Below are 25,071 nucleotides of genomic sequence, written 5' to 3'. Positions count from 1 at the left end.
CGGGTGATGGGATTTCACACTCACACAACACAAATGCAAATGCCTCAAAGAGATAGGGCACTGTGTACAAGCCTCTTTCCAGATATTTAAAAAGAACAAAGGTGTTGACTAAGCATTCTGTGCTCTCACTGAATTTCATAGACACACTGAGACTTTACAGCTTTTGAAAAATAAAGCTTTTATCTTCCCCTGCAACACATGTTGTCTAATCATCTGATATACTGGCGAGTGAACACAAGGAAGGTGTTAGTACTAATATTAGCAAATCAGAATATTAATGTTTTACACCCACTTTTTAGTTACTTTGTACAGATAAAAAGAGAGGGGAACAACAGAAAATCAGACTCAGAAAATGTTGAATGAGAATCATGTCAAGATGCCTTAACGTGCATCTATTTTTGCTGCATTTTTTCTTTCTTACAGAAGACGACTGGTAAAAAATGCAACATTAAATAGATAATATATTTTTCTGGTACAAAGTTTGACACAACCATCTATTTTGTGAACTTATCTACAGCAGTAACACAAAGTATTGGCATTTTGCTAGATGCTTGTTCTCATCTTACAAAGGTGCCGTAAAGGATTCTTATTTGCACAAGCTTACTGCTTAGAGAAGTCATCTTGCAGAGGCCAGGGCTGAAAAGCCGCTTATCTCACAGGGTATCTGTACACAAGCAGAGCCTCCGTAGTAACAAGGACATGGGCACAGCAGCTCAGCACACACTCACCACGTGAATATTTACCCAGGATCTCAGCAGTCAGCACTCTGCAGCTCCAGCCATCAGCACATTAACTACTGCCCTCAAAACTAGTTCTCATCTGTGAAGATGAGCTGCAGTCATGCTTTGGACTGCAGTGCAGACCTATCTTTAGATAAGGTATGCGGTTTCAGGTTTAGGAAAATAAGAATACCAAGAGGCTCTCACCTACTCTGTCATCTCTCAAGCTGTCACATACATCATCCTTTATAATTTGCAATTTTGCCTATGATGTTGCCAGCATTGCTTGAAAGTCATACTATTATTTACTGTTTCGTGCAAATGTGGTTCATTAGGCAGCTGAGTTATCTAACAGCTCTTTGTCACTGGACATGGCTCTCATTCTTCTCCATGCTGCTCCCAGAAGTGTGACTGTGCTTTTTGGCCATTCTGGCAAAGGTGCAATATGCCATAGTAATTCTTCAGCTTACTAAGGTGAAAGGAGTGTGTTCATTTGCTGTAGCGGTTTAGTTTCATACCAGTGTAGCCACCTAGAATGCCTCACTAAAAATCAGGTAAATGATGGATTTGGTGCAGATCAACAATCATGAGATAGGATGAAAAACAGGGCTTTCATTCCAGACAACGAGCTTCTGGCTCACCTCAGTTTGCCTTAGTGAGCCACACCTCAAGACAAACCCTTGTGTTCTCAGTATCTTGAAGTGGGACACTAGCACTTGGTGACTTCTCTGCTTTTTATGGGGTCTTTAAATTGGTTCAGCCACTCTACTGGCCTGAGTTTCCATGAAAATTTTATACATTTACAATGAAATTCATGGGTTTGAAGGAATCAACTTTTTCTTGCAATACTACACACACAAAGCAAATAGGAGAAAAACCTTCTCCAGCTACCTCTGGTTATACTGAATTACATCTATGAAGATTTCAACTTGACCAGCCTTGGCTTTTGTAAAGGATCATAGTGACTGACTTGAGGCAATGGAATACGTATGTCAGAAAACCAGGAACTTTCAGCTACATGAATACACTTTGTACACTGAAGAAACAAAAGCAGCCCTTTAAATTGTGCTGGAATCATTAGTCTGAAGTTCAAACCTAATTCTGATGACCTTCTTAAGTCAAAAGCTTTCAAGAACAAATTTCTTCAAATCACCAATATGCTAAGTTTAAAAAATGGGGGTTTTGTTATATTCTTTTTTAAAGTGTATTAAAATTATGTAATAAAAACAGAACATGAAGACTTTTCAAAGTAACTCATCTTTTACAAACTTTCAGTATGAACAGATTTTCAGAACTAAGCTTAGGAAAAAAATTAAATCCAAACAATAATATGCAGAAATGGTAAAATTATTAGAAATTATAAAATCCAATGAAACATACTGCATTCACTTCCTAGTAGTAGTAGGAAGTGTAGTATCTAAATATCTTTCACAGTGCATCATAAGCCAAGCCTTTCCTTGTTATAGATGTATATAGAAAATGGCCTATAAATAGGCAAAACAGTAAACAGTCATGGAGGTTTGTGATTAAATCTTTTATTTGATTCTATTTAGATTATGTAACTAATGCCCATATATTTACATTTTCCAAGTAAACAGATTATATAACTAGGAACCTAAAAGATATTCATAATCTAAATGTTCAGAAAGGCAGAAAGTATAAACACCAGAACTAATTCTTATAGAATGTTTCTCCAGAATACCATTGATCTGAGTGCATTTTCATAAGAATTGCTGCCTTCAATCTGGTCTAAACCTTGGTGTGTGACACACGTATTTTTTTATATACATATTCATTCCGTTCATCTTTCTTTACACATTTCAAAAGAATATCTTAACACAGAATATAGTGCTGCATGAATACATGCTATTAAGTTCACTTTTCTATTGAAACAGCTGAGACATAAACCAGAAGCTCCAATACCACACACTTCTTTTGTAATCTACTTCTCCATGGTCATAAATGTTACTCAAACATTCCTTGGAAACAAGCTGCTTAATCAATGAGGTGAAATGGAGAAATCAGATGTATGTGACTTCCATAGCACTTTCGACAATTTAGCAAGTTAAATATTAACTGAAATAAAATTTTTTAAAGTATCTTCAAGTCTGAAAGCCTGTTAAGTGCTGCAGCATGATCAAACAAATAATTGCCTAAACTACATGGCTTCAAAAGAGAGGAAAGTGTGAAAAAAATATATAAGAGAAAAATGTAAAATTCAGTAAAGGGAAAAAGAAGCACTGAGTAATGTAAAGACTCTGATGGGTTATACAAAGGGGGACCAGGCTGCAGTGTAAATAATGGCAATGTTGTTGGGGGAACTCAGTGAAATTTTTATGTGATATCTCTCCATTTTCCCCTTTCTCTTTTATTCTGCAATGGTTCTGAAAACATGCAACAATGCCCAACCATGGTAGTAGTCAGGACCAAAAGTCTGCAGACCTGCTTTGTCCTCAATACAGCTGAATGTTATAAGATGTCATTATTTTAGCAGAAAAGCATGATATATTTTGTGTGAAATATTTTCCAAAGTAAATTAGAAATTAATTTTTTTTAATCCTTTCACATTTCAAAGCCACATACAGAACCATAAGGCAAAAAAGTCATGATTTATAACCAAGAAAAAGAAAAGTGGGCTAAATGATTCTGTTTTCTCTGTGCAATAGTCTTTAACCTTCCCATGAAAAATAGGACTAGTTCAGTAGAAAAGGTAAAAATATTAGCCTATATGTTAGCATAAAACTTCATTCTTAAGAGAGATGTAGGTACTTTGTATTCCAAAGCAAAATAAATTTCTCAACACAATTTTATAACAAAACCACAAGCACTAATTTGATAGACTGCAATGACCCAATTCTCTTCCAACAGTTTTATTTAATATTTTCTTAATTATCATAAAAGTCATTATCATTACATCACATTTTTTCTACTTTGCCCCTAAAAAAGGGATTTCAGTATCAGTGGACCATCACAGAAGAAATGCATTAATGATCCTTTGATAATTACAACAGACCCCAAAAACTTTAAAGCACATTTATAGGATTTTAAATATACTTTCAAGAGAATATTATTATTGGAAAAAGTTAGCTAGAATTTTCACAAATAGGGTGAAATTGCATCCCTAAATCAATAATCAGATTCTTAGGAGGATGCCCTGATTTTTGAGGCACTCATCATTCAGCACCTTCTGAGGCCTCTGACTGGCAAGGGTTTCTGTAGGATTGTCACTGTGACTGCCCAAAGTGTCTGTCTCACCTCTCACACTCAGGAACAGCTTCACTGTTATACAGCAGCTCCTGAGCAGCTGCAGCTCAATTTACAGCCAGACACAGAAGGACACAGAAATTGGTGCCACTTTACCCAGAGTATTCATACCAAATATTTCTTCCTGGTGCCCAGATTGTGAATTGCAACAGACGAGGCTTGGAGTGAGAACCGTGAAAAGATGGAAAGAACATGCTTTCCTCTGACAAACATATGCTTCACCCTCAACAATATTCAGTTTAATCTCAAGCAGTTTCTGTGAATAATCCCAGGTCATGAATGGCATATTTAGGGGAGCGTGGGACAACAGGGCTAAAGGACAGAGCATCTTAGGAATGCAGTTTTCACATGAATGACATCTGTACAGCCTGTTCTGCTTGTTTCCCCTTCATTTTGGTTTCTCTATTTCTCCCATACTGATTATCCTATCCTTAATGAAATTCATATAAAAATAAAAACAGAACAAGAAAGACATGTTTTTAAAGAAAATATATTTTAAAAAACCCCATACAATTGATAAAATACTCCCAATTAAAATATTAAAAATTTTTAAAATCTTTTTTTTCATTAAGTAAATTTATTTGACGGTGGAACATTTTGTTTCTGATAGTTAACAGAAGAAGTAACTAAATTACCTGCATAATCAATTTAAATATACCATAGGAAAGCACTAACATAATCTAAAGTGACACTGAGTATAATCATGACAGATAGGTTTAAGAGTTTTGTTTTATTAGAAGAATAATGATTTCATCAAAGTACGAAGAAAATTATAATTTGAAAAACACACTCTTCATGTATTCTGGAGATATTACATGTCTTTTTTCTTTTTGTGCTGTCATTATTTCTGTTTGCTGGGACTCCTCTGTAAAAAAAAGACTAAAAAAATCACAGTATTTACATAAATATTCAGAAAACTTCAAAAGAAAAACTCCATGATGGCTTTTTGTTCTATCATGGCATTGTAAAGAACTGAAATGTTTTACACAGAATCCAGCAGATCTTCATTTTGCCTTATCTATGCCAAATATGCATTAATTATTAGCACTTACCCCTGATGGAAGATTTGGTTAACAAGTAAAAATTTCTAACTTATTTAAACTGAAATAGTAGTTTGAAATAAGTGGAGCAGGTTGAATAAGACAACAATTGGAAGCCTTGCATTTTGCAGGATGACACCCTTTCCAGCCATGTTTGTACAAAAATTTCTTTCATCACTATTATAAAGTTAATGGGTATTTATTGATTTTATTCAGCAAATATTCCACCTGCCAAGATGGAAAAGGATAGTGAGAAATCATCTTGGAATGATAACTCAAGTTTCTTTCATTGTCTACTTAAATTTGGAAAAGAAAAGAAAAGGGTACAGAGAAAGCAAAAATGTTTTTATGATACTTTTAATATTGGTCACTCATATAATTGGGTGGTTTACAGTTTCAATTGAAAAAGAACCATCTTTACCTTCAGAATAGAAAATTTTCACAAATTCCAGGGTAAACTACATCTTGCAGTTAGTGTTAAAAAGGTAAACTGAAGATAGTTCCAATGATAAAAACCATAAGTTAAAAATATTTAAAATCATATTGTCTTATTAATAATAAACTTAATCTCATCTGAAACCATAGATAACTACAACAAATGCACTAAAATACTTTAGTAATAACTCATAGTTCTTTTGTTGCATCACCTCAGAAGATAATTAATCTTTTGCCCAGACAACATTTCTTCTATAGCCATAGTTCCAGCAAAGTCCCAGAGTAAAAGGAAACAGGATTAAAGACTTACAGTTTTAACTATTTCTGTACATTTGTATACAGAAGGTTCAGACTGCAATTTAGGCAAGGTTTTAATCCATAAAATTGAATATTAGACATTTTTATTTGAATTGAAGTGCTATGAAATTATTCATGTTCATTCACTTATGATAAAATATTCTGTACTCTCTTATTATGATATGAAAATATTTCTTCTTCCTTACTTCAGGAAATCCCTGTCTATCCTCAGATTCTGAAAAGGCATAATCAGTTACACACCATCTTTTCAGCATGTATTTTAATATCTTAGAGGACAATCATCATCATTTTATAAGGAAGCTTCAAATGTTAATATTTACCATTTTTTTGCCTAGTTAGAGTTACCCACAAAAGTTTCCTGGCTTGATGCAGTGTGTACCTGCCTGAATGCTTCTTCCAGCAGGAGTGATAATAAGGATGTGAATACGCAGCCAAGAACTGGGAAAAGGCAGGGCTTTTTCTGTGAGGGATATTATTGTCTTATGCCAAGTTTAAATTACTGCAAATTTAAAATATTTTACAGTAGAGTCCTCTAAATGCTGCAGAAGATCACACCCTTTTCATATATCTTCTAAGGAACATGGAAATGTGTAAGTAGGAGAAGGTTTGGCAATGACTTTTTTTAAATTCTCTACAATTAGAAATTTCTGTAGCTTTAAACATTTAAGTTCTGTTCTCATCTATGCATCTGTGAAAAATATTTTTCTAGAAAAAAATATCATAGGCAATACTAATATTTTAAAGTAGTTTGGTACTTCTTAGTCAATGTTATAAGAAGTACTTTCAAAGCAGTGACTTTTTATTGCTTAAAAATATACGGAGAAAAGTGTAATATTTCTTATCTCTGAATATCTCTTATATTTGCACTTAAAATAGAGACAGTTCATAGGAATAAGCTTAAAAAGTGGAATAATAGAATTCTGAATTTACAAACTCTTTATACATTTAAGTTACATTTACCTTACGTAAGAGGAAGAGGTGTCTATGAAAAAAAAGTTATTTAATTACAAAAACAAAACACAATCTCCTATTCTGCAATATTAAATGAAATAGTAAGAAGAAATTTTGTCACTCACTGAAATCTGTTTTAATAAAACATGTCAAACATTTCAGCATTTTAAATAATCAATTATTCTTCTTTTGACCATTTAAAATTTGTACTTTGAATTCTAAGGTATTTCTATACTGCAACTGTGTGAAAATTCAAAGTCTTTTTGTTGAACTGCCGCAGCTCAGTCCTGAAATTTTGCCTTCTAGTATAATTTGTTCGAGTATAATTTGTTATAAGAGAAGTCAGACTTTCAGGAACTCTCTAACCTGAATGATACAAATTTTAGAAACAATGACCTCATTCTGATTTAATTTAGCTCAGTGTAACTTTGAAGCCAAAGTTGTTGAAGATGTATGAAACTGGCACAAGCAGGATTGAAATTGGTCCCTTATTTCTCTGAATTTAAAAGTGAGAGCGCTATGATGGAATCCCACTTCCTTGGCATCTCTGCTCATGTAAGACATGCACCGTTCTTGCAGTAGCACTCAGGAAATGTGCTTTCTGCTCCTCACACCATGAACTACCATATTTTTTCTAATTTGTGACAAGTATATTGTTTTCAAATAGACTTAATTCTCTGTCAAAAATTAAACTGGATGTCTACCAGATTGGTTTCAATACTGCAATAAACAAGTAGGACCTGAGAGCTGTTTCATACATGAGGACATTTTAACTTTCATCATGAAAAAGGGCAGTTCTTCCTATGTTTGTAAATGACAATAACACAGCCAATGCAAGGTTGTATATGTATGTTTTCGATGCACTTAGTGACAAAGAACAGTGTATTTCCACCTGGTCCTGCAAGCACACATTTCTGCTACCACAGCCTGCACTCTGAAGCTTTCAATCAACAACACAGGGACGTTGAATATTTTAAGATCGCTGGAGTCCGTCCACATGTTGTGTTGGGGGTGTTGGTCAACAGCTGGCTGAATATGAGCTGGCAGCATGCCCAGGTGACTAAGAAGGCCAGTCACATCCTGGCTGGTATCAGCAATAGTGTGGCCAGCAGGACCAGGGCAGTGATCATCCTCCTGTACTCAGCACTGGTAAGGCTACATTTTAAATACTGGGTTCAGTTTTGGGCCCCTCACTACATGAAAGAGATTGAGGTGCTGGAGCATGTCCAGAGAACAGTAACAAAGCTGGTGAAGGGTCTCGAGCACAAGTCCTACGAGGATTGGCTGAGGAAGCTGGGTGTTTAGCCTGGAGAAAAAGAGGTTCAGGGGGGACCTTATCGCTCTCTACAATTACCTGAGAGGAGTTCTAGCCACAAGGGTGTGGGATTCTTCTCCAAAGTTACAAGAAACAGAATGAGAGGAAATGGCCTCTTAGTGGAGCAGGGGAAATTCAAACTGGATATAAGGAAAAAATTCTTCACCGAAAGGGTTGTCAAACACTGGAACAGGAACAGGCTGCCCAGGGAATTAGTTGATGCACTATTCCTGGAGATATTTAAAAGGCGTGAATGAGACACTTGTTTAGTGGTGAACTTGTCACTCTTAAGTTAACAGTTGGACTTTATTCTAAAGATCTTTTCCAACCAGGATTCGATTCTATGTTTCTATGCATATGAGTTTCTTTGATAATAAAAACTATCTAGCGATCATGTTTTAATAAAATAAGAGTGAAAGCAAACACTAAATTTAAGAACTGCACCTCTGACAAAACACAAACACATTTGCCTTTCCCACCACAGATTCCACCCACATCAGATGTCAGCCACCATTTGTGCAAACAGATACCTCTCACAGGGTGCTCTACAAAGTGTCTGGGAGCATGGTATGTGTGTATGCCTGAACTGTTTACCATCATTGGAAAATCTACTATGCCCTACTTTATATACAAATTAGAGCAATATTTAGAGCTATCGCGCACCTAGATTTCCTTGAATGAATTCTCTTCTTCCGTGTAGAGGTTGTCTCTCGCTGAAATCCTAAAGTTTGAGAGATTTGTAAAGAATTGTAGGGTGTTTAAGACCCTCAAATGTTTGGGGAAGGTGCAGAAGGAACTCCAGCTTCAGTGCAGGTCACCTCTCTCGTGCCTGTGGTCTGAGTTGGGGTACAACAAGCCCAAGGATCACAAGCTTTCCTGAGTGTCTTCAGATTGGTCCTTTGGCAGACTGCAGGTTTGACAGTATTGCCGTAAGGAATACATGGGCAGTGGTACTGTTTGATTTTCTAAATTTACCTGTAAAGCCTGTGGACACACAGAATTAGCCTGCAGCACTCTGCTTCACATCTGCTTCATGCTGGCTAACAAACTATGGGGGCCCTTTCAAACCTCCCCTAAGGCCTACTCCTTACAACTGCACTGAAGAACATCTAACTGAATATGCAGGTAAAAAAATACTCTAACTGTCCCTCACAATAGAAGACACTTAAATTGGACAAGCAATGTAAAAAGGCTGGCCTAACTTGCACATCACAAAATACAGCTTTATTTGGACCTCTGCAGGTGACATAGTTCAGTGTTCACTCTACTGCAATAACATCACAACTGTTCTCTTCTTATGAGACACATTTCTCAGAGCCTTCAAACTGAACCACGTGAACTGAGATGGTTTTGAGAAAGAACTGGTGATTTGAACAGTCTAGAACATTTATAAATATGTCACTATAATCCCTGGGTTTAGTGATGGAGGATCTATTTTACGGCCATTTAAAATTTACAATTTCATAAAAACATTGGCATGTCAAGAATTGTTTTTCTCTAACATTTTAAGCAATTTTGATCTTTCATTATTAGGGAAAATAGCAATATACCTAATATTTTGGTCCAAAGTATATAGGCAACTTCTTTTTTTTCTCTCCAAAGTGTACTTCCTAAGACAGGCAGGAGGTCCTGTCATGGAAATACAGCCTTGAACCATCTGCTACGCTGATCTCAGGACTGGCAGTAAGTGTTGTAAATGGAGACATCTTTGTAGTTTCAGAAGCCTGGTATTCACAGCAAGAGTAAAGAAGGGTCTCTTACATAATATGGAGAAAATATTGTGAGTTTCAGAAAAATTTAAATAGCACAATAAGAAAGAGTTGTTTATCCTATTCACGGAAAAAGGCAGAGGCCATCTGGTAAACTGGTGTTCAGTTATGTCACTAAAGAGAGCTCCAATGTGTATGAAGACCTGCACAAAATTCAGTCTGGAAAATATGTCTAATCCTGGCACAGCCTAAATTTCAGGTAAACACATTCGCAATCTCAGCTACGTCCATTTAACACTGTTCTCATGCATTGTTTCCTGAGCTTCTAAAGAATGAACTCCTCTGTCACACTGTCAGCTCCTGACCATGGTCTTAGCACATCTCATCTCACCAAACACCCTCTCAGCCCTTCATGTCAATGCTGCCAGGTCCACATTCCTTGCTCAGGGAGTCCCAGTCTCTCTTACCAAAAAATTCCAAGCCCTCCTGATCGTTTCTCTGAATGCCCTTTTCCCAGCCACTCATCATCCCTCCCTAAGTGCTGGTTCTGCTTCTCAGACTCCTCTAACCTACCACTCAGGAAGTTCCAGTTCTCACCTTCCCAGTTATCTTTAGAAAACCTGTCCCCTTCACTTTATCTGCTCTTCCCAAACTACAAGTCACAGGCACTGCCTACTTGATCTACTAGTTTAGCTCCTCCCTCTTCTTCTACAGCCTATCAATCCACTGGTATCCAGACACCCAATGACATTTTGTTGCCAATCCTAAACTACTTTCCCTTTTCTCCTCATCCTCCTAATGCGTCCTAATTCCCATTCAATATGCCAGTCCTCAGCCTGGCATATGACTCAAATTTCCCGGTCCAAGTTTATTTGCATTACAAAAACTATTCAGTACCATAAGGATCTAGCTCTTCTGCAGTTCAATCTCCATCTGCAAGAATTCTTCAACCATGCCTGTGTTTCACATGACTGCCTATGGGGTACCAGAGTCTTTTCAGGGTATTCATCAGCTTTCTCTGCTCACAGTTTCCCTTGTCCCCCATAGAGAAGAGGTAGGAGCATTCCATGGCACTTGTTTCTCCGGCCGTAACAAGAAACATGCATAAAAATAATTTTGCCTTGTCCCTCCCCTGAAAACAACTACATTTTTAAAAATCAAGGAAAAATTACCTTAAGGCAGATAGCTACTGAAATGAGGTCAGACCCAAATACTGAAAGGCACAGGCATTTAGCAATAACGGATGCTCTTCCCAGAGCTCTTAATCCAGCAGCTGGTCACTGTCTCCATTGAACAAATAGAACTAAATCTCTATCTTCATTTTGTATGCATACTTATATTCCAGCCTATATATGTATCAATTCTTTTCCTTTTGAAGATAAGCTTAAAAAGGCAAACTTTCAGTCCCTTTAAGAGCATATGACTACAATTCTTTCCTACACTTTTGGAAAAGTCACAATTTTCAGACTAGTTTCTTAAAACCAGCATTAGGACTTTCTAAAATCTCTGATGCAAATCAGCGAACACCTGCTCCTGCAGCTCAGACCCAGGTTGATCCTCACAGCAGAGCAGTTGTTAATATTTATTTGCACAATCTGCAAAAAAATATGGGTATTCCAAGGAGAAAGATATGGAAAAAAATTGTTCTCCTCCTTCAGAGAACTCATTATTACTGCAATCAAATCCCCACTCTAACACTCCCACCCTTCATCACTTCAAGGACAAATATTTTATATTCAGCATTATATCTTGGGCCAAACAGACTTTGTATGTGACTTAAAAGGACAGCTAAGAAATATTCATGTCTGGGGTGTTTTTAAAGAGCAGAAAGCAAGTAATTTGGGGGGAGAAGAAACTAATTTTTTATAAAAGATGTTTAAAATAATTATATTTTATCTATTAGGGAAATAATGTATTGCAATACAAGGCAGACTGCTGGTGGCTTATGTGCTGGATTCGCTTTGGTGGTATTCATGAAGAAATCACTCTGAGTGCAGGCTGGTTTACACCAGAGGGATTCATGAAAATAAAAATAATGAGGTGCGACTCTCTATGCCTACCTTGTCATAGGTTAGCAAGCATAGTCCCGGAAGGGATATCCTTGCTAAGGGGTGCTTACAGCTTCCTCTGGGACCTGATAGAACCTATCAGCTGGCCAGTTTGAATATGGACAATTCTTTAAGCCACTTAAAGTTGTGACCGCCTCTGTGATACACACTTAAGAATAGACAAACTCCCCCCCCAAGCTCTCTCTCGTTTCCGGCGCTGGCACAGGTGGCTGCAGGCCCCGTGCAGGGGCCAGCAGGCCCGGCCAGGCCCTGCTTGGGCCAGGCCGGGCCGGGCCACGGCCAGCCTGGAGCCATGGGCCTGTTCCAGCTGTGGAACCCCCCCCACTGCCTTGCCGTGGGCAGCCGGAGCGGCTCGGAACCCCCCCTCTCCACTTCGGCCGAGATTCAGCAAAGCGGCACCTCTGTGCGGCAGAGGTCAGGTGACCAACAGCGATAAGCCACATTCCAGCTGTAAGGCCGAGGTGAGATTAACCCTTTTATTGCTGTGAAGAGCTGAAAACCTGAGGGAAGAGAGAGAGGAGATGCTTAAAGCTGAAAGTCTGTTGTGAAGCTATGATATATCAGAGTATCCTGTTGTAATTTCATGAAGATATGGGGGGTGGAGTGTTCAACTCATAAGCAGAAGCACCTGCGCTGAGATAGGCAGATGCTGACGCAGCTGTAATTTCATGAGAAGTTTGGACAGAGAGAGATGAACCAGATGAACCAGATGAGGACTTTTTGCTCCAAAGAGGAAAGGAGAAAAACCTCAATTCCTAGAGATGCTTCCAGAGATAGTTTTAAAGATGAAGATGACCCTTTGCTCCCAGGGAAGGAGAAGGGCCTCTGTTTTTCTTTGTTTCTGAACAGCTCAACCTTAAAATTGTACCCCAGAAAACTTTCAAGAGTGGACCCTCGAAAGCAGTTGCGGGAAAAGCTGCAAGTCGGGGGAAGGGACTCACATCGCAAGCAGAGAGACTCCTCTTCCTAAATGGACTGAACAATATTTGGAAGTGGGTGGCTGTCTCGGTGTGATACTGTTTTCATAGCATGAGCAAAAAGAGACTTCTCTTTCTAAATGGACTGAACCAGGTTATTATGGAAGTGGTAAACAGACTGAACATCTTAAGGGTTGTCTTTACATTGTCAGTGGGAGACGGGAGGAAGGTGGGGGGAGGAGGAGAGTTCTAAAGGTGGTATAATTTTTTCTTTTCTTCTTTTAGGTCTGTTAATAAACTTCTTTATATTCATTCAAGTTGGTGCCTGCTTTGCATTTCTCCTAATTCTTATCTCACAGAAGATAAACAGTAATGAGTATTTTAGACCAAACCACTACACTAAATTGGTGTTTCCGCCCGGTTACAAACCCAACCCGCGACAAAATGGTGGAGAATGCGGGCAATTGATGAGATCTGTGAGATAAAGCTTAATTAGGAGGAATACTGGGCAAAGCAAGTATTAGGTCATAAGTTAAGTAGCATGATAGTGAGAAACTTATATTGTAATTGTACTGAACTACCTAGGGGTGGAATATGGCAGAAGTTGAATGCAATTTTGATAATAACTCTTAAATGTGTCTTCACAGAGGCGAGGGGTGGAGAATGTCATAGGTTAGCAAGCATAGTCCCGGAAGGGATATCCTTGCTAAGGGGTGCTTACAGCTTCCTCTGGGACCTGATAGAACCTATCAGCTGGCCAGTTTGAATATGGACAATTCTTTAAGCCACTTAAAGTTGTGACCGCCTCTGTGATACACACTTAAGAATAGACAAACTCCCCCCCCAAGCTCTCTCTCGTTTCCGGCGCTGGCACAGGTGGCTGCAGGCCCCGTGCAGGGGCCAGCAGGCCCGGCCAGGCCCTGCTTGGGCCAGGCCGGGCCGGGCCACGGCCAGCCTGGAGCCATGGGCCTGTTCCAGCTGTGGAACCCCCCCCACTGCCTTGCCGTGGGCAGCCGGAGCGGCTCGGAACCCCCCCTCTCCACTTCGGCCGAGATTCAGCAAAGCGGCACCTCTGTGCGGCAGAGGTCAGGTGACCAACAGCGATAAGCCACATTCCAGCTGTAAGGCCGAGGTGAGATTAACCCTTTTATTGCTGTGAAGAGCTGAAAACCTGAGGGAAGAGAGAGAGGAGATGCTTAAAGCTGAAAGTCTGTTGTGAAGCTATGATATATCAGAGTATCCTGTTGTAATTTCATGAAGATATGGGGGGTGGAGTGTTCAACTCATAAGCAGAAGCACCTGCGCTGAGATAGGCAGATGCTGACGCAGCTGTAATTTCATGAGAAGTTTGGACAGAGAGAGATGAACCAGATGAACCAGATGAGGACTTTTTGCTCCAAAGAGGAAAGGAGAAAAACCTCAATTCCTAGAGATGCTTCCAGAGATAGTTTTAAAGATGAAGATGACCCTTTGCTCCCAGGGAAGGAGAAGGGCCTCTGTTTTTCTTTGTTTCTGAACAGCTCAACCTTAAAATTGTACCCCAGAAAACTTTCAAGAGTGGACCCTCGAAAGCAGTTGCGGGAAAAGCTGCAAGTCGGGGGAAGGGACTCACATCGCAAGCAGAGAGACTCCTCTTCCTAAATGGACTGAACAATATTTGGAAGTGGGTGGCTGTCTCGGTGTGATACTGTTTTCATAGCATGAGCAAAAAGAGACTTCTCTTTCTAAATGGACTGAACCAGGTTATTATGGAAGTGGTAAACAGACTGAACATCTTAAGGGTTGTCTTTACATTGTCAGTGGGAGACGGGAGGAAGGTGGGGGGAGGAGGAGAGTTCTAAAGGTGGTATAATTTTTTCTTTTCTTCTTTTAGGTCTGTTAATAAACTTCTTTATATTCATTCAAGTTGGTGCCTGCTTTGCATTTCTCCTAATTCTTATCTCACAGAAGATAAACAGTAATGAGTATTTTAGACCAAACCACTACATACCTATAGCTATCCAGAAGGCTGGATCCAGGTAGTGAGATCCAATCTTCCTCCTCATCTTAAAAGATCTCTTCATTCCTCCCACATACCTAGCAGCAGCCAAATCATCCCAAATTCACTCAAACACTTTTCTGGAGCTTCCACTTCTGTGGTTAAAGAGCAGGGGAGAATTAGGAGGGTCTGAGCATATTATTCAATTATGTGGCCAGGGCTGCTGAGGCTAGCACCAGCTGGCTCTGGTTCCAGGTACAGGTGTTACTGTTGGAATGACTTCCTGTGCTACGCATGGTCACTTCCTCCCAGCCCAGGACCTCCAGCACAGGCTGGGAGCAAACACAGTCAGAAGCAGTCACATCCTTCTCCAGTTCAAGCAGTTGCTCTTCTCCTTTATGAAAAACCAAGGCTTTTGTCCACATTGGTTCCAGCCACAGGCCATCACTGGGCCACACTGACACAGTTACACTCTGTATGTCATGACAAAGTGCTTACATTAATTCAATCAAGATTAACAAAGTACAGAGCATTTTTTTCCTGCAAAATTTTTGCAACCTTTTAAAATTAATTTATATAATAAATATCTAGCTTCATTCACTACCTCAGAAGTCAGGACAGACATGACATTGCCATTATTATTAACTGTTGTTATCAGTAAGAATGTTTTCTTTGACACTTAAAATACAGAATTATTTAAGTGAAAGCTATAAGTTTTGTAAGATCATTATTATGAAAGAGAATCTAGCATTGTACAGCATGTTTTAAACTCCTGTCAGAAGGGAGCCAAAGGCCCAGTATGTAGACCAGACCCACTTCTTTGTGAAGTCTGGTGCATCCCTGGGACCTGGTTGTGAAGGCAAAGGTTCCTATCCTGGAAAGGCCCTCAGCCATTATAGATTTTTCAGGGGGCAGGAAAGTTCCAGTAAGAACTCCAAAGGCAAAGAGAGACATCAGGGCTTTAGGATGACTGGTTAAGGAATCAGGAGCACAAGCAGTCTTCTCTATTCTCCCAGTTGAAGGAAATGATGAGGGAAGAGAGGGAGATCCAGCAGATCAGTACTTGACTCTGAGCCTGGTGTCAGCAGCAGAATTTTAGGGGGTTTGATCCTGTTTACACTTTACATGACACCAGGCCTGCAGATGACAAATGGGGGTCACCGGTCTCAAAAGGGGAAAAGGATCTTTTCTCAGGCATTGGCAGGGCTCATGGAGAGAGTTTTAAAGCAGGTCTGAAGGGGAAAGGCATGACACCAGACTTGCTACAGATAAACCAAGCAGCAGCACTTCAATGTCTGAGAGACACTCTGCTAGTGGAGTCCCTCAGTCTGCTGTCTCCATGGAGGTAGGGGATAGAGATCCATGCAGCAGCAGACTCAAGGGTTATTGATGTGTTAGAAGCCATGGAAGTGCTAAATTAGTGGTAATCAATAATCAATCCATAATCAATCAATAATTGTGGTACTCAATAATCAATCAATAATCTTTTCCAACCTGAATGATTCTATGCTTTTATACTCCTAAATGTATATGCTTTGTGTGTTATGTGTACAAAAAACATATTGTTTGTATATTATTTTGTATTCTACATTTCCTACACTGAATCGCCATAACTAAACATTTTGTTACTACTTCCCATGTATTCACTGGTCCTATTTTCCTCAAGGTCACTTCTAAGAACAAAATCATGAACACCATAAAGTTGGTACAAGTTTTTTCTATTCATCAGGAAGACTAAGGGGGTCAAGATTTCAGCACAGTTGTTCCACATAAGTACATGCAACTGTCTACTTTGACCTGGTGAAATTTCCTTCCATTCTACACTATCTTGCTCCTTACTTATCAGATCATGGTTGCTGATATTGACATATGAAAATTCAGAGTTATTTCACTTACTCTAGTTAATTACTTGCTTCAGAACCAATTTGATAGTAATATTGATAATAGTAATAGTAATAATAATAATAAATAGTAAATTTTCTATCCCAAATCCACAGGAGCAGATGACCATTTAGGAGAAGTAATAAAGGTTCACTGGTATAAGAATAATAACTCAAAAAAGCTTAAAACAACACACACGAAGGTAAGCGAACTAATAATATTCATTTGATTGAGTGTAAACTCATGGTCCAATGTTGTCATATTTAAGTCATAATTTATCTTTTTATGGGCTGGGAAATCATTTCAATCAATCTTAGTTTTCTGACACTGGAGTAACTCCAAAACTACATCTAAAAAGCACTAAAACCAAAAATCATCATAGCACCGCAAGAAAAAGAAACCTCCATTGGTTTAAACCACATCAGTCATTTTAAATTTGTTTCAAAACTTCAATGGGTTAACTATATACACACAGGTCTTTTTGCAGATCAGACACTCTTTAACCTGCAGCAGACAGCACGAAACTGGCATAAGGTCTGCATCATGTTCTCCAGTTAATTCAACAAAAATGCGGTCATGCGCCCACCCTTGATTCAGATCAAATAAGCACTCGTGATCCAGAAGCACGCAAATCTGGTATTAGTGGACATGAAACCATGGCCTTATATGACAGCCCAGCTTTTGATACTTTGCAGATTTCATTGACAGGTTTTTCAGTAGGAATGTTGTCTCCTTTAACTTATCCAAATACTTACAGTAGCTGTGATGTTTTCCACGTAAATCATTAAATTCAAATTTACGTAAATTAAACACATTATCAGAAAAAAAAAATCCCAATTCCCATCAGAACAAAGTTGAGTCATCTGTGAAGGGCTGTAGATGTGCGGTTGCAATCAATTTAAAGAGCTAAAATAAATGTCCAAAGTAATGGAAACCAAATCAAATCTATGTATTGAAACAATCAAAAAATTAGAACTCTTACCTTTTTCACTAACACTTTCACTTTCAATCTCTACATCATCACAACTTGTATATTCAGGAGTGGATGCCAATTCTTCTTCTGAGCTACTTAATGAAACCTGGCGCATTTTACCTCCTTTTTTCGTTTTATGGGGCTTTGGTGGTGGAGGTCTGACAGATTCAGACTGGTCTGAGCTGAGTGAATCATTCCGTAACATGGTCTCCATCTTTTCACGTTTTGTTTTCCGTACAGCAGAACTGGGATCCAAATGGTGCTGTTTCCTTAATGAATCAGAGCGCCTCATGTCTGGTCTTTCCAGAGGAATTGGACTCCTCCTAGGTGTAGGAGGGCTATGATTTGTGGTCCTCTGACGATTGGGACTAGGTCCCTGAGCCTCTCGAGTTCTTTCCATAGAGTATGAACGTTGATTTTCCATGGCAGCCCTGCGCTCAGATACTGATCTCTGTCTTGATGGCCGTTCCATCCTGAGCATGGACATCCGAGAATCTTCCAACTCTGTATTTGCCAGTGAGACATCGCTATGTCTCCGTTCATGACGTGCTCGGGACACTTCAGCATGGATACGCATTTGTTCCTCATATGGCTGTGGTTTGACTGGATAACGAGCCAAATTAGGATCACTTCGGTATCGTGCCTGGTATTCCTCCTCCCTCCTTTGCCTTTCATACTCTTCCCTGTTTTGTGCATCTTCTTCTTCTACCGGATACTCCTTGGAACGCCTGCGGCTCCTTCTGTTGGAATCTCTATAATCACCCAGTTCAGGCTCTTCATATAACTGAGGCCCACGCTGTGACCGCCTATCTGAATAATCTGATGGTGACCTGGGCATCGCACTGTCTGATGTAGCATACTGTGAATATTCGTCTCTCTCGTCCCTTTGGTCGTATCTTCTGCTCTGTTCTCTTGATATTGAAGGGCTTCTTTTCCTAAATAATCACGGCAAGAAAGCAGAAAGAGAATTCTGTCAATATTTTATGTACCACAAATATACAGCTAATGCTAGTTAAAAGATAGCATGACCAGCTAATGGAAAAAAATACATTCATTGCGTTTCTTTGTGAACGTGCTCTCACATTTTCTGTACTAAATTAAAGAAAGCATGTCATGCTATAAATCTGCTTATGGTGCATAGATTGAAGAAAAAGCAGCTTTGAAGGAAAAATGCTAATACGACTTCAAAAAATATAGAATACAAATACTTAGGCTACTTTGTAGTCTATGATTTCTATGATTGCTTTACAAGTACCAAAATTTTATAATCCTTTGTAATCATTTTACAACAATATAACTTGACCATATACTTCTATTTCATAGAGTTTGATAATCACCATAGAAATTAGGGCTAGAAGGATCATTCAATTAGTTTGCTCTTTTAGCAGCTGTTATTGCTCAAAATCACACATTTCAGTTCCCACAAAACTATAATTTGTGCCAAGGGCAGAAAACAGACAAAGATTCAATGGCAGCACCTGTCTAAATCAGATGAACTCAGAAGTCCTGAACTCAGAAAACAAACCACTTTTTTGTGTTGTGAAGGGAAAGAGTTTCAAAGTGCTGCCTGAGTTGAGAAAAGAATCCTTCCCATCTCTATAGGGATGATAGCAGTATTAGTCCCAGCATTTGCTCAAGACAGACACCAGAACAGAGTTCTTGTGCCACATACAGCATTGACTCTTTGATGTCATTGACACCATCTAGCTACAGACAACTACTGAGACTTCAGAGGAAGGTGGAAGAAGAATTAACAAATATTCTTTCCTGACAGTGACAAATGATAGACTGAAGCATGTGATTCATTTATATGTAATATTTTCATAAAGGGTGTGTCTGGAACATATAATGAATGTCATGTTTTCTGTTTGACACAACATTGTTAGATACATGGTTAGAAGGGATCAGTTACATAGGAAAAAAACAAACTGGATCTTCAAATTTTGCCTTTATCAATCCTTACAGGGTAATAAGCATGCAAAATGTTACTTTCCAGATATGTCCTGACTCATGCTTGGCTTTTCACCCTACATGGATCTCAAGAAGTTACCTGAAGGAAACTGGAGTAAAGATCCCAGATAAAAGAGACTGAGAGGTGGGCCTTCTCTGGGATAGTGTAGATCAACTCAAACTTTAAGCAATAAAAATACAAATGAGAAGCTATTTTTGTGTTGTTAGTCCTTTCTTCTTATATTTAGTTCTACCTTTATAATTAAGATCCCTTTCAAAATGTTTTCTACACTCACAAAATGACCACTGATTCCAAAGGGCAGCCTTGCAGGCAGCAATCATGAGATCCTGCCTAGTCTTTAGGACACAAAAAAAGGCGAGCAAATACAAAGCCCTGTTGTTGCCACAGTTGTCCAAGAGGAAGAAAGGAAACACTTCAATTTAGTGAAGGGGAGAACGAGAAACAGGTTCTCCTTGGTGCCCAGGAAAGTAAAAAGGGCTCTGTCTATCTGATAGGAGGGAAAACGCTCTTTTCACAGCCAGGAAGGAAATGCAGTCTCTGCTCAGCAAGGGAAAACCACAACTGTCAGTGCAGAGTGTGTGTGGCGTGTGGGGTGACTGGCAAACTGGCATTCTGTACTGTCTTAGGTACCATACAGGATTATTAAACTGTGCTTGAAAGATTTGGACCCAGTAGTGCCTTGTAAATAGTAAAGTACTTTAGCTTTGCAATGGCATCTGCAAATGAGAAAGCAAATTCAATCTTGCAAAAATGAAACTCTTCGTGCGAAGCATGACAAGTACTGTAAGCATCACACAGATGCTTATTTGCTTATGGTGAAACTAAAATGTCCCATATGTCTTGTTACAGTAGCATGTTAGTACCAGCACAAATTATAACCTCTGTAAATTTAACAAAATCTCTATAGATTCTGCTACTGGGGACTCAACTTGAATCGCTCTAATGCAACATGAACAGAATTTTGTAAGTCTAAAACCAGAATGGCCAACGGGAACGGACAATCAGAACAACAGAACTACCCAAATGCAGACAGTTTGCAAAGACATAGAAGTTTCGTTTAGACAACAGAGATTAGATGCAGAAATGCCTTAAGGAAGATAAATATTTTTTACTTAAATATTTCAGATGATGAAAATTATGCCACATCCCAAAAAAAGTTGTTCCAAGAGCAAATCACCCAATCCCTGAAAATTTCTCTTGGCTATGGCAAAAGTTTGCATAACTTCCACACCCCAGTTGTGGCCCCCATACAGGAAAAATCTGCACTCATCAGATACAGGCATTCATTCATGCAGATCTCATTGAAAGATTGAGACAAATATGTGCACACATGAAATGTACGCATACGATACTGTTAATACTCACACTGTCTGTACTCAGTCTATATTACCTACAGATCGTATGTCATCATAGCCACACTTCTTGTATAAATTTGATCCTCCAAAGCATTAAAACACTCTAATAAGGTTTATAGGATCAACTCCATGATGAACTGTGTAATACACAAAGCCAAACAGATTCTAGTTTGGCAAATCTTCTATGGGCCTTGGAGCAGTCTGAGCGTACGCATGCTTCAGTATTAAACATCTAGATACTTGTATCTACAGCAATATAAACAACACAATAGTAAGAATTGGTTTACCTACAAATAGATGATATAAACACACACACTAAACATGTGTGTGTATATATACACATATAAATAAATTAATATGACTCCATGTCACAGTGCCCTCATATGGATACAATTCTTTTCTGGTGACATTACTGCTATAATGTCATGGGGGGAAGGCTGAGGGGGATAAAATAGATGGATTACTGTATGAATAAAAACATTATTGTAGACTTGTTGCCGAGGAAAACGTGTTTCTATTAAGGAAACATCATCTGATGAACTGGCACATGACTTACTAAAAAATACACCCTCCACAATTAACTGTTAAGGAGAGCAGGATGTGGTGATTTAGCATTATATATTTATACCACTTGCACAAACATTTTCTAACCTCGTGTGGTACATTTACCACAGTCATTTTTCTTCCTCCATTTAAGACATCAATGTAGGAATACTATCTATGGCTGACAGTAATGTGAAGAGCAGCTGGGTCCTCAATCTACTTCAACCTTTCATGAAGGAAAAAGCTTTGCACAGCTGCCCTTCATGTGGCAACTAATAGGGCACATGCAAGAAAAAGGACCTACCTGAAAATGTACTGATTTTCTTCAGAGAAAGCAACCTGATAGAAAAAGTAACTGATTTAATTCCTGGCCTATGCTGACTAGCATTATCAAACCCCCTTTCTATTTAATTTTGTTCCTGTTGAAGTCATCTAACTTCACTACTGAAGTTAACCAGAAATTGTAGTCCTATCCATCAGAAATAAATTAACTGTACCTGTACACCTGATTTGGCAGAAACCTTCTGTCAGGAGAGGGCTCATCCTGCCCTGCAGTCACCACACCCTTAGTATTAAAGTCTCTCATTCTCTCTACTGGTCATCACAGCACAATTAACCCCCCTTTAACATTCAACAATTTTTTAATTTCAAAAATACCTGCTATATACATAGCTGTACAACGAATGCTAAACATTTTAAATCAGTTATGAAATCACGGTAGGAGGGAACTAGTACTGATGAAAACTTATGGCCTGTCCCTACTGTTAAAAATCTGCTGCTATTTTTAGATCACTAGCTAATTCTCACTCACCTTCATGAGCCTCTGTCTAATCCATTTCTCATCATTAACTACCTTAAAGATACCTTAATGAAACCTTTCATCATGTATCTCCAGCTGGATACACCATGGAAAATGAGTATTCCTGCCTTTCCAGGACTTTCCTAGAACTTCAAAAGCTAAGTGAACTTTAAGGGTGTGATATGCACCCTCCAGCTGCCAGCTGAACTAAGCACTATGTATCTCTTGTCAGAAGGATTATCACCTTTTCTGAAAAGGCTGTAACACCTCTGAAAAATCCTCCAGGCCATTGTGATTGCTACTTGTTTGAAACAGCTAGTAAATAAAATCTCTATTATGGTTAAAAAACTCTAATATCTGCAAAAATCTCTTTGTCAGGCACATTCTATAAACATTGTTTTTTTCAGATACAGAATATAAAACCTTTTTTTTTCCTACTTATTACTGTATTTTTAATTTTTTATTCTAATTTATCAATATATGACATTTGGTCTTTTAATACTCAACCCATAACCTTACACTGATGGAAACCTTATTTGCAGTGCAGTACAGATATCACTAATATTATGGAAAAGCAAATAGCTTGACTGTAATCTGACCTCATGCTCATAAAGTGAAATTATTCAACTCCCCCACAACACAATAGAATTAAGTGCTTAAAATATAACATAGGAAGAATATAAGACAGCTATTCAGCTTTGATGGCTGTGATTTCCATAATGGAACTAAATCGCTTGAAAGTCTTTGACATTCATTTGTATTCTTCCTTACAGAGAAAACACTCTCCTGCTTTGATTTAGGTTTTTAGAAATTTAGCCCAAATGTATTGTAGAAAAGGAATTTTTAAAACTTAAGTATCCATCACATTTCAGAAGTCAGAGATATTAAAAAACATTGTAATATGTAAAGTATTTATATCACTGTCAAAACTAGATGTCAGACCCCCCTGCTAGTAATCTTGTTCTCAGACTAAGAGAATATACATTTGAGACGGAGAAAACTCATGAAAACATCATTCTGAAGATGTGTTTAACCACATAAACTAAGTTGCATTTACTTGAAGATTATTATTTATCAGAAGCTTTGGGTCAATTAAAAAATGATAAGGTCTCAGTGGGCCTGAGCCATCAGCTATGAAAATTGAATGTTGGCCATCTACTTGTAAGACCTAATTATAATTTACTTGACAATACTATAAGGTTTTGTTCTCTCCTATAAATTATCAAGGAATAAAATTGAATAGAAAATTAAAACTGAAAATACCTCTCCTGCACACACAGTAATTTTGCTTAACTCAAAATGTGATCCTTTCAGTACATGAAAGAATAATTCATAGAAGGTAAAAATTGACATTTTCCACCAGAACTTTGTCACTAAAGCCATGCAAGATACAGGGCTTCTTGTTATAGCCTCACCAAATGCACTGAACACACCTTCATCTTTCCTTTACTATATGGCTCCTGTCAGGGAAACAGCATTTGTTGATTTAAGAATAGTTCTTCTACTATTTGAAACTTTTGTATTTCTATGTGTTGTGTTGGACAGACAGGCAAAGCACTTGTTTTAAAACAACGGGGACAGGGAGCAGATAAAGCACCTTGCCAGAAGTTCCCAGGCTACCAGGAGGTGAGCTGAGCACACTCTGGACCGTGTACCCAAAACACCATGGGTGCAATGAACCCAGAAAACTCACCTTAAAAAAGAACTTTAAGATCTGCCTGCCCTTCCCAAGTAGGGTTCTACACTCTCATTTAGGAAAGCATTTCCACAGACTTCCTTTGCCATACTGAAAAATCTGCAAAATGTTTACCTATTTTTGGCAATGGTTTTAAAAGGCTAGGTGGCATTGATTTAACTCATTCTCTGCTTGTAACTTCTGCTTTTGCTGAGTCATATTGTGAAGGAGAATTCATTTTGCACATTCTTTGAAGCAGCTATGGCTCCCTTATTGAAAAAAGAGGGATTTTTTTGACTTCTAAGCAGTTCCAGTTTCTACCAAGATCTCTCTTTACAGTTCCTCTATGTTGTCTAGTTTTATACTAGATTAAACTTCTGTTTTGTCAGTTCCCCTCTCCTTAGCTTTTCACCCCCTCAAAAGAAGATGAAGAATGTAAGAAACCAGTACACAATTCACAAGTTAATTAATTTAAACACCTTTGATAAATGGAAAAGGTGTTTATTGCATTTCTTGACCAATAGGGTTTTAAAAAAATTGTCCTGAAGTACATCTAACACTCAATATCTAAGGAATCCATTAGGTAAAGCTCATGTGAGACAATATTTCTTTCCTCATTTCAGCCATGCCCTGCAATTTTATTTTATAGTAACCATACTTTGAACCATTAGAATACATTCCAGCTAAATATCTCCAAAGAATATGAATTAAGTTTACAATGCTGATTAGTAAATTTACTGAAGCATGACACTGGTAGAGCAGATGTTGATCTCTATTAGATTTTATCTGAAAATATAAATTCACTGACTGCAGGCTTGTATCAACAGAATGAAAGGAAATCTGTAGTAACAAAACATTATTTTAATTAAAGTCACCACTGATAACAACTTTGATTTGAACTTGATGTGATTGCACAGACATATGAAACAACACATTTCTTTTCCATACAAGTAATTCAGCAAAAATTCACCATTGCAGAAGGGTTAATTTCAATATGTATCAGGAAAAGAATTATAACACGGAAAAAACAAGTAACTACTGAACAAAAGGAGTGATTGTAAGTATAAATTGCTAATCTACAAATATTCAGGCAATATTTTTTTTCACTTTTTTTATTTCTTAAATCAAGAACATCGCAGATAGGAAAATTGGACTAAC

The 25,071-nt window shown here is 38.3% G+C and overlaps 1 protein-coding gene across 41 annotated transcripts in view; it reads right to left on the bottom strand.

The window, feature by feature from the left end:
* The window catches only part of RIMS2 (regulating synaptic membrane exocytosis 2), a 455,072-nt gene that overhangs the window by 241,899 nt on the left and 188,102 nt on the right, over window positions 1–25,071 (bottom strand). For all 41 annotated transcript variants that reach the window (XM_069005296.1, XM_069005307.1, XM_069005303.1 and 38 more), the window contains one exon: window positions 17,579–18,504. In XM_069005296.1, the coding sequence (XP_068861397.1) occupies window positions 17,579–18,504 (926 nt within the window). The remainder of the gene's footprint in view (window positions 1–17,578; window positions 18,505–25,071) is intronic.

Source organism: Aphelocoma coerulescens, chromosome 2 (genome assembly GCF_041296385.1).
Source record: "Aphelocoma coerulescens isolate FSJ_1873_10779 chromosome 2, UR_Acoe_1.0, whole genome shotgun sequence".
Classification (NCBI taxonomy): domain Eukaryota; kingdom Metazoa; phylum Chordata; class Aves; order Passeriformes; family Corvidae; genus Aphelocoma; species Aphelocoma coerulescens.
The sequence above is the reverse complement of the archived record's forward strand: the minus strand, read 5'-3'. Positions and strand labels throughout refer to the sequence as shown.